The 10,583-nt window shown below is 34.5% G+C and overlaps 1 protein-coding gene across 1 annotated transcript; it reads left to right on the forward strand.

Moving 5' to 3' along the window:
• LOC134293243 (extracellular fatty acid-binding protein-like) lies at window positions 1-6,887 on the forward strand. Its single transcript, XM_062960284.1, has 7 exons — window positions 1-97; window positions 2,741-2,912; window positions 3,013-3,134; window positions 4,688-4,755; window positions 4,949-5,041; window positions 5,174-5,275; window positions 6,739-6,887. The coding sequence occupies exons 2-7, from the start codon at window positions 2,781-2,783 to the stop codon at window positions 6,777-6,779; spliced, it is 558 nt and encodes a 185-aa protein (XP_062816354.1). The 5' UTR covers window positions 1-97; window positions 2,741-2,780; the 3' UTR covers window positions 6,780-6,887.
• Window positions 6,888-10,583: the final 3,696 nt, after the last annotated feature.

A 10,583-nucleotide genomic window follows, 5' to 3' on the forward strand; every position in this document is an offset into this window, starting at 1 on the left:
GCGGCTGATTGGCTGGAAAAGGAGAATGGAATGATCCAAGGCGAGTGGGAGGATCGGCAGTTGCGCAGAACAGCCGTCCGGATCGGAGGGCAGAAAGGTCTGGAAATAATAATAATAATAATAATAATAATAATAATAATAATAATAATAATAATTCATATAATGACACCATGATGATATACTGTATAATAATAATAATAAAATATATAATAAAATATAGTATAATATTAATGACAGTAGTATAATAATAATATAAGAAAACTATAATAGAATAGTATAATATTATAATATTAAATGGTATAATAATAACATCATAATAAAATTAATAGTATACTGATACAGTAATAGTATATTATTAATAACAAATAGCATAATGACACTGTAATATAGGGTAGCAATAAATAATATAGTAATAGTATAATAATATTAGCATGGTATTAAATAGTATAATAATGTCATAGTATAATATTAATGACAATAGTATAATAATAATATAGGAAAGCAATAATAGAATACTATAATATTATTAAAATATTAAATAGTATAATAATAATAGTATAGGAAAACAATAATAGAATAGTATATTATTATTATATTAAATAGTATAATAATAATAAGAATATAATAAAAATAATAGTATACAGATACAGTAATAGTATATTATTAATAATAAATAGCATAATGACACTGTAATATAGTGTAGTCATAAATAATACAGTAGTAGTATAATAATATTAGCATGGCATTAAATAGTATAATACTGTCATAGCACAATATTAATGACAATAGTATAATAATAATAGTATAGGAAAACAATAATAAAATAGTATATTATTATTATATTAAATAGTATAATAATAATAAGAGTATAATAAAAGTAATAGTATACTGATACAGTAATATAATTAAAAATAAATAGCATAATGACACCGTAATATAGGGTAGCAATAAATAATATAGTAAAAGTATAATAATATTAGCATGGTATTAAATAGTATAATAATAAGAGCATAATAAAAGTAATAGTATACTGATACAGTAATGGTATATTAATAATAAATAGCATAATGACACTGTAATATAGTGTAGTCATAAATAATATAGTAATAATATAATAATAATATTAGCATGGTATTAAATAGTATAAAAATAATCATATTAATAAGAGCTGTAATAATAAAAGCAATAATAATAATACCGGGACTTCCGAAGACTTGACTTGAATAATAGCACTGTATGAAACCTGTCCCCGCTGGTTCGCTTTTAATTACTCTGATTTTATCTGCTTGGATTTTAATGTATTGTCCATTATATTATTATGTGTATTGTTGAAATGTTTTAAGTTTTGTTAAATATGTTGTGTTGTTGTGTGGGCTTGTCCCTGTTGTGAGCCGCCCTGAGTCCCTTTGGGGAGATGGGGCGGGATATAAAAATAAAGTTATTATTGACACAACGACATTGTATGACACAGCAAACAAGATAGATATGCTGGATTTCATATCACAAAATCACAAGTCGAACACTTCCCAAGTGTCTAGGACTGTGTGATGTATTTTCGGATGATGCGTGCAGATCCCAGTAAGGTGGCCTTTTGCAGTTGGCAGATCGTAATTTTGTCAATGTCTATTGTCTCCAAATGCCGGCTGAGATCTTTTGGCACGGCACCCAGTGTGCCCATCACCACTGGGACCACCTGCACTGGTTTCTGCCAGAGTCTTTGAAGTTCAATCTTGAGGTCCTGATAGCGGCTGAGTTTTTCCTGTTGTTTTTCTTCAATGCGACTGTCACCTGGGATGGCAACATCAATGATCCAAACCTTGTTCTTTTCCACAACTGTGATGTCTGGTGTGTTGTGTTCCAGAACTTTGTCAGTCTGGATTCGGAAGTCCCACAGTATCTTTGCGTGTTCATTTTCCACAACCTTTGCAGGTTTGTGATCCCACCAGTTCTTAACTGCAGGGAGGTGATACTTGAGGCATAGGTTCCAATGAATCATTTGGGCCACATAGTTGTGCCTCTGTTTGTAGTCTGTCTGTGCAATTTTCTTACAGCAGCTGAGGATATGATCAATGGTTTCGTCGGTTTCCTTGCACAGTCTGCATTTTGGGTCATCAGCTGATTTTTCAATCTTGGCCTGAATTGCCTTTGTCCTGATGTCTTGCTCCTGGGCTGCAAGGATCAGGCCTTCTGTCTCCTTCTTCAGGGTCCCATTCGTGAGCCAGAGCCAGGTCTTCTCTTTATCAGCTTTTCCTTCAATTTTGTCAAGGAACTTTCCATGCAGTGTTTTGTTGTGCCAGCTGTCAGCTCTAGTTTGTAGTGCGGTTTTCTTGTACTGGTTTTTTGTCTGCTGTGTTTTGAGGAGTTTCTGATTTTGGACTTCAATCAAAGCAGGTTTTTCACTTTGCTTTCCATATTCTGCCAGGGCATGTTCTTCTTCTTTGACTGCTTGTTTTACTTGCAAGAGTCCTCTGCCCCCTGATCTTCTAGGCAGATATAGCCGGTCAACATCACTGCGAGGGTGCAGTGAATGATGAATGGTCATGAGTTTTCTTGTTTTTCTGTCCAAATTGTCTTACAGCAGTTGAGATGATCCATGGTTTCGTTGGTTTCCTTGCACAGTCTGCATTTTGGGTCATCAGCTGATTATTATTATTATTATTATTATTATTATTATTATTATTATTATTATTATTATTATTATGCAAAGACCGCTTCCTTCTCTGTCTGTCTGTATTGATAGTGGGACCGGACTGACCCTGGTGGGCCTGATGCCTTGAGAGATGGGGCTGAGGCTGGGCCCGGGCCCGCTGCTCTCGTCCTTCGCCTTCTTCTTCTTCCTCGGGGGTCTGCCTTTGCTCTGTCCCTCGACCCAGGAGGAGATCCCGGTGATGAAGAACGTGGACGTCAAGAAGGTGGGCTTCCGGCAGGGCTTCCCTGGGTGCAAGCCCCTCTCTGGAGCACCTCAACCCAAGGCCCGTCCTTCTCCTTCTCCTACTTTCCTTTCCTTCACAGCTTGCGGGGAAATGGTACCCCATCGTCTCGTCCAAGAGCGAATCCATGCCGAGGCCGTTCTATGCGTTTACCCTTGAAATTCAGCAAGACGGAGGGGCCCTCCTCAAAATGGAAATCCCCAAGTGAGTTAGTTAATATATTATTATTATTATTATTATTATTATTATTATTATTATTAAAGCCTTGTGACTTGAAGGTTGGGTTGCTGACCTGAAAGCTGCCAGGTTCAAATCCCACCCGGGGAGAGCACGGGTGAGCTCCCTCTCTCAGCTCCAGCTCCATGCGGGGACATGAGAGAAGCCTCCCACAAGGATGGTAAAAACATCAAAAAAACATCCGGGCGTCCCCTGGGCAACGTCCTTGCAGACAGCCAATTCTCTCACTCCAGAAGCAACTCAAGTTGCTCCTGTCACACACACACAAAAAAATTATTATTATTATTACATTGCTATTATTGTGTTTGCATTTATTAATATTATTATTACATTGCTATTATTGCATTTGCATTTATTATTATCATTACATTGCTATTATTGCGTTTGCAATTATTATTACATTGCTATTGTGTTTGCATTTATTATTATTATTACATTGCTATTATTGCATTTGCAATTATTATTATTACATTGCTATTATTGCGTTTGCATTTATTATTATTATTACATTGCTCTTATTGTGTTTGCATTTATTATTATTACATTGCTATTATTGCGTTTGCATTTATTATTATTATTACATTGCTATTATTGTGTTTGCATTTATTATTATTATTACATTGCTCTTATTGCGTTTGCATTTATTATTATTACATTGCTATTATTGCGTTTGCATTTATTATTATTATTACATTGCTATTATTGTGTTTGCATTTATTATTATTATTACATTGCTATTATTGCATTTGCATTTATTAGTATTACTACATTGCTATTATTGGGTTTGCATTTATTATTATTTCATTGCTATTATTGCATTATTATTATTATTACATTGCTATTGCATTTGCATTTATTATTATTATTATTATTATTATTATTATTACATTGCTATTATTGCATTTGCATTTATCATTATTACATTGCTATTATTGTGTTGCATTTATTATTATTATTATTATTATTATTATTATTATTATTATTATTACTACAGTAGAGTCTCTCTTATCCAAGCTAAACGGGCTGGCAGAACCTTGGATAAGCGAATATCTTGGATAATAAGGAGGGATTAAGGAAAAGCCTACTAAACATCAAATTAGGTTATGATTTTACAAATTAAGCACCAAAACATCATGTTATACAACAAATTTGACAGAAAAAGAAGTTCAATACGCAGCAAGGTTATGTTGTAATTACTATATTTACGAATTTAGCACCAAAATATCATGATATATTGAAAACATTGACTAGAAAAATGGCTTGGATAATCCAGAAACTTGGATAAGCGAATGTTGGATAAGTGAGACTCTACTATATTACATTGCTATTATTGCGTTTGCATTTATTATTATTATTATTATTATTATTATTATTATTATTATTATTATTACATTGCTATTATTGCGTTTGCAATTATTATTATTAGTAGTAGTATTACACTGCTATTACTGCATTTGCAATTATTATTATTATTATTATTATTATTATTATTATTATTATTACGATGCTATTTCCTCCAGAATGGGATCCTGCCGGATCAAAAAGTTCCCGCTGGCGACCACCAGCCCCGGTGTCTTCACCATGGAGGGTAACGGAGGGGATTTGTAGTTTTGGGGCCCCGGGAGCTGCAGTGCAGCAAAGGCTTAGGGGTATCAATGGATTGGGTGACGGACCTTGGCAAACTACGTCTCCCTGGACCCCCAGGCATGGAGGCTCAACCGCCTCCATCCCACAGTGAAAACTGTGGGCCCTGCCGTCCTCCTCCTCCTCTCTCCCTGCAGACAAGTCCATCATCGAGGTCCTGGACACCGACTACGACTCCTACCTGATCAGCAAGTTCCTGAGTGGCACCACCATGTTCCTCTGCCTCTACGGTGGGACCCTCCCCGCCCCCTCCCTCCCTCCCTCCCTCCCTCCTTCCTTCCTTCCATGGGGTCCTCATCGGGGTCTCTCTCTCTCTCTCTCTCTCTCTCTCTCTCTCTCTCTCTCTCTCTCTCTCTTTGCAGCCCGGGAGAAGGAGGTGCAGCCAAAGATGCTGAAGATGTTCACAGGCCTCGTGGAGAAGATGAACCTCAACCCGGAGAGGCTCTTCTTCCGGCACGAAATCGGTGAGATCCATAGAGACCTCCCGTGGACTTTTAGGATCAGTAGACTGTTGGTTGCATGGTCAATAGACCTCTCACTTTCGTGATCAATAGACCTATCTGTTTTATTATCAATAGACCTATTGGTTGCATGGTCAATAGACCTATCACTTTCATGAATGCAGACCTATCGCATTCATGATCAATAGACCTATCAATTTCGTGATCAATAGACTTATCTGTTTTATTATCAATAGACCTATCCGTTTTATAATCAATAGACCTATCGGTTTCATGGTCAATAGACCTATCACTTTTGTGTTCAATAGACCTATTGGTTTTATTATCAATAGACCTATCTGTTTTATTATCTATGGACCTATCCGTTTTATAATCAATAGACCTATCGGTTACATGGTCAATAGACCTATCACTTTCGTGATCAATGGACCTATCAGTTTTATTATCAATAAATCTATCGGTTTCATGGTCAATAGACATATCACTTTAATGAATACAGACCTATCGCATTCGTGATCAATAGACCCATCGGTTTTGTGATCAACAGATCTATCAATTTTATTATGGATAGATCTATTGGTTTGATGATCAATAGACCCATCGGTTTTGTGATCAATAGACCTATCGGTTTTGTAATCAACAGATCTATCAATTTTATTATGGATAGATCTATTGGTTTCATGATCAATAGACCCATCGGTTTTGTGATCAATAGACCTATCGGTTTTGTGATCAACAGACCTATCAATTTTATTACAGATAGATCTATTGGTTTCATGATCAATAGACCCATCGGTTTTGTGATCAACAGACCTATCGGTTTTGTGATCAACAGATCTATCAATTTTATTATGTACAGATCTATTGGTTTCATGATCAATAGACCCATTGGTTTTGTGATCAACAGACCTATCAATTTTATTACGGAGGGATCTATTAGTTTCATGATCAATAGACCCATCGGGTTTGTGATCAATAGACCTATCGGTTTTGTGATCAACAGTCCTATCAATTGTATTACGGATAGATCTATTGGTTTCATGATCAATAGACCCATTGGCTTTGTGATCAATAGACCTATTGGTTTTGTGATCAACTGACTTATCGGTTTTGTGGTCAACAGACCTATCTCTTTCATGCTTTCATGATCGATAGACCTATCATTTTATTGTCGATAGAGCTATCAGTTTTATGATTAATAGACCTATTGGTTTCATGATCAATAGATCTATTTGTTTCCTAATGATTTTATTGGTTTCCTTGCTAAAACTATTCATTTTCTGACCAATTATTTCATCCATTTGCTTGGCACTAGACCTATTGGTTTACTAATGATTTTATTGATTTTTTTTTTGGTCAAAAGACTAATTTGGTCTTGTTATTGATCATATTGATTTCCTTACCAATAGACGTATTGATTTCCTTATAAGCAGTCTGACTGATTTCCTTGCAACCCGGCTTTGCAGATATCTGCTACGTTAAGAAGAGAGAGGAGGAGAGCAAGTAAAAGGCACCGCAGATCCGGGATCCACCGTCCTTCCCTTCCCGTTTTTTTGTCCTCGTCTGTTTATTTATTGAAATTATTAATTTCAATAAAGGCCCCGCTTTGCAAAGACCCACCTGGAATGGCTTTCTGGCATGTCGCCTTCTGCTGAATGTCGAGTCTTAGGGCCACGAGAAAGGGATCCCAGGAGGTCAGTGCGGGAGGAGCCGAGAGTGTGATGCAGCAGCGGAAAAGGCCCATGCGATTCTAGGGGGAATCCAGAGGAGAGAGTTGAGATGGAAGGAATCGAGAGTCTGGCTCAGTTCTGCTTTGGTCAAACCTCACCTGGAATCACTTTGTGTCTTATTATTATTATATTATATTATCAGCAGTACAATAAGCTTTGGGTTGCTTATAATATCATCATCATCATGGTCAGCATTGTAAGCAGAACGTGAGCCAAGAGTGTGATGCAACAGCATAAAAGGCTAATGCAATTCTAGGGGGAATCAAAATCCAGAACCTTGGATAACCGAGGCTTGGATAAGTGAGACTCTACTGTATTAGCAATATATTACCATATTGTTACTTTATAAATGCCCAGCAAAAGATTAAACCTTTTTTTGGATCTAAAGAGTGTTTTGTGCTTCTTTCTTTCTTTGTGTCGAAAGCCTATTTGGTTCCAACGAAGAGACCGCAACATCGGCATTATCAAAACGAGGGGAATTACATGACATTTATATGTGTGTGTATATACGTGTATGTATGTGTATATGTGTGTGTGTGTGTATATATCTATATATATATATGAGTGATGGCATCACGGCGACCCACAAAACAACAAAACTACAGGCCCCCCAACCTCGAAATTTGACGACACCACCCATCATCCACGCCTCAAGGTTGATATAACAAAAAGAAAAGAAAATTAAAGTCCTAATTAGAGAGAGAGGAATAATTGCTTTTATCCAATTGCTGCCAGTTAGAAGGCTAAGCTCCTCCAACTTGGTCTCCTAGCAACCCAATAAAAAATAATAAAAAACACTAAAAAAATTAAAATCACTAAAAAAATTAATACAATAAAATACTATAATACTATAATAACAGAAAATAACTAAAAATAATACAAGAAAGTAATAAAATACAAGAAAGTAATAAAATATGATAAATAAAAAGATAACAATAAAATTAATTAAAAAATACAAATAACGTCAAATGAAAATTACACAACAATTTTTAACCAATACCACCACCACTTTGCCACAGCAACGCGTGGCCGGGCACAGCTAGTGTGTGTGTGTGTATATATATATATATAAGCTATGCCTGGCCACGTGTTGCTGTGGCTAGGACTTAATTTTTCTTTTCTTTTTGTTGTATGAACGTAGAGGCGTGGATGAGAGGTTGTGCTGTCAATTTTCGAGGTTGTGGGGCGTTTAGTTTAGTTGTTTTGTCCGGTGCCGTGATTCCATTACCTATATATATATATATATATATTACCTATCATAATTATATTTTATTATATATAATGTATAGTAAAATATAATTATGATAATTGAATATAATATATAATAGTACAATAATATTAACTTAAATAATACTAAAATAATGTAGTAGTGTAATAAAAATAGAAACAATCATATATAATAAACAATCATATATAATACATGTATGTATGTGTGTGTGTATATATATATACAGTAGAGTCTCACTTATCCAACATAAATGGGCAGAATATTGGATAAGTGAGTATGTTGGATGATAAGGAGGCATTAAGGAAAAGCCTATTAAACATCAAATTAGGTTATGATTTTACAAATTAAGCACCAAAACATCAGGTTATACAACAAATTTGACAGAAAAAGTAGTTCATTACACATTAATGCTATGTAGTAATTACTGTTTTTACGAATTTAGCACCAAAATATCACAATGCATTGAAAACATTGACTACAAAAATGTGTCGGATAATCCAGAACGTTGGATAAGTGAGACTCTACTGTAATGATATAGTACAATACAGTAATTTAATGCTTATATTGTGCTATGCTAATAATATATTGTATGTTCATTTGATTTGTAAGCCGCTCTCAGTCCCCTTCGGGGTGAGAAGAGCGGGATATAAATGTAGTAAATAAATAAATATGTGTATATATATATATATATATATATATATATATATATATATATATATATCATAATTATATTTTATTGTATATAATGTATAATAAAATATAATTTTATAATAAATATATAAATAAATATATATAAATAAGTATAATAAAATATAATTATAATTAAATATAATCATATATAATAGTACAATAATAGTAACATAAATAATAGAATACTAAAATAATATGGTAGCGTAATAAAAATAGAAACAACATTATATAATAATTCCAAAAATACACTAAAAATAAAATATAATGGTGATGATAATAAAATATAATAACACATACAATAGTAAAAATAAAAATATAAATATGTACAATAATATAATACCATATGTATGTATGTATGTATGTATGTATTTATATGTATGTATAAGTATGTATGTGTGTGACACACACCATATAATAATAATATAATAATATGTATTATATGTATGTATACGTATGTATGTATGTATGTGTGTGAGTATATATATACATATATATATATATATATATATATATATATACTCACACACACACAGACACACACCACATAATAATAATAATAATGTTTATTTATCTCCCCCGAAGGGGACTCGAGGCGGCTTACAGATAATACCAGATAAAAGCACTAACAGTATACAATACATAATACCTATGGCTGGATGGCCCTCTGTCGGGAGTGATCAAATGGTGCTTTCCTTTTTGGTTAAAGGGGTTTGGACTGAATGTCCTCTCAGGATCCTTTCCAACTCATATCTATCATATATCTATATCTATACTTATAACTATCTATCTATCTATCTATCTATTATTAATACCATACCTATGGCTGGATGGCCCTCTGTCTGGACGGATCGGCTGGTGCCTTCCTTGATGCTGCTGGATGCCCTCTGAGGTTCCCTTTTATGATCCTATGATATACAATAAGAATAAAAATAGATCAGATCCCTTTATGAAGGGAAAAGGATTGGGACGCGGGTTTATAACGTTAAATACGGTAAAAGCAGGGAGGGAGGGGCAGGAGGCGGGGCCAGAAGGGAGCCCCAGCGGCTGATTGGCTGGAAAAGGAGAATGGAATGATCCAAGGCGAGTGGGAGGATCGGCAGTTGCGCAGAACAGCCGTCCGGATCGGAGGGCAGAAAGGTCTGGAAATAATAATATAATAATGTCATAATATAATATTAATGAAAATAGCATAATAATACAGTAGAGTCTCGCTTATCCAAGCTTCTGGATTATCCAAGCCATTTTTGTAGTCAATGTTTTCAATATATCGTGATATTTTGGTGCTAAATTCGTAAAGACAGTAATTACAACATAACATTACTGCGTATTGAACTACTTTTCCCCATACCACCATACTTCGCCACAGCAACGCGTGGCCGGGCACAGCTAGTAATAATAATAATAAATAGCATAATGACACTGTAATATAGTGTAGTCATAAATAATATAGTAATATTATAATAATATTGGCATGGTATTAAATAGTATAATAATAATTGTATTAATAAGAGCAATAATAATAATAATAATAATACCGGGACTTCCGAAGACTTGACGTGAATAACGCAAAGACTAAAAATTCGGGCAGTGTTAGTCAGAGACTGGATTTCCGTTTTCCCATACAGCTTCAGATCATCCATGTACATCAGATGCAAAATTATTA

This window comes from Anolis carolinensis, unplaced genomic scaffold (assembly GCF_035594765.1).
Source record: "Anolis carolinensis isolate JA03-04 unplaced genomic scaffold, rAnoCar3.1.pri scaffold_7, whole genome shotgun sequence".
NCBI lineage: Eukaryota > Metazoa > Chordata > Lepidosauria > Squamata > Dactyloidae > Anolis > Anolis carolinensis.

Coding starts and splice junctions, on each gene's coding strand:
- LOC134293243 (XM_062960284.1), top strand. CDS start 2,781: ATGGGGCTGAGGCTGGGCCCGGGCCCGCTGCTCTCGTCCTTCGCCTTC. Junction 4,756..4,948: donor CGGTGTCTTCACCATGGAGG/GTAACGGAGGGG, acceptor CTCTCCCTGCAG/ACAAGTCCATCATCGAGGTC. Junction 5,042..5,173: donor CATGTTCCTCTGCCTCTACG/GTGGGACCCTCC, acceptor CTCTCTTTGCAG/CCCGGGAGAAGGAGGTGCAG.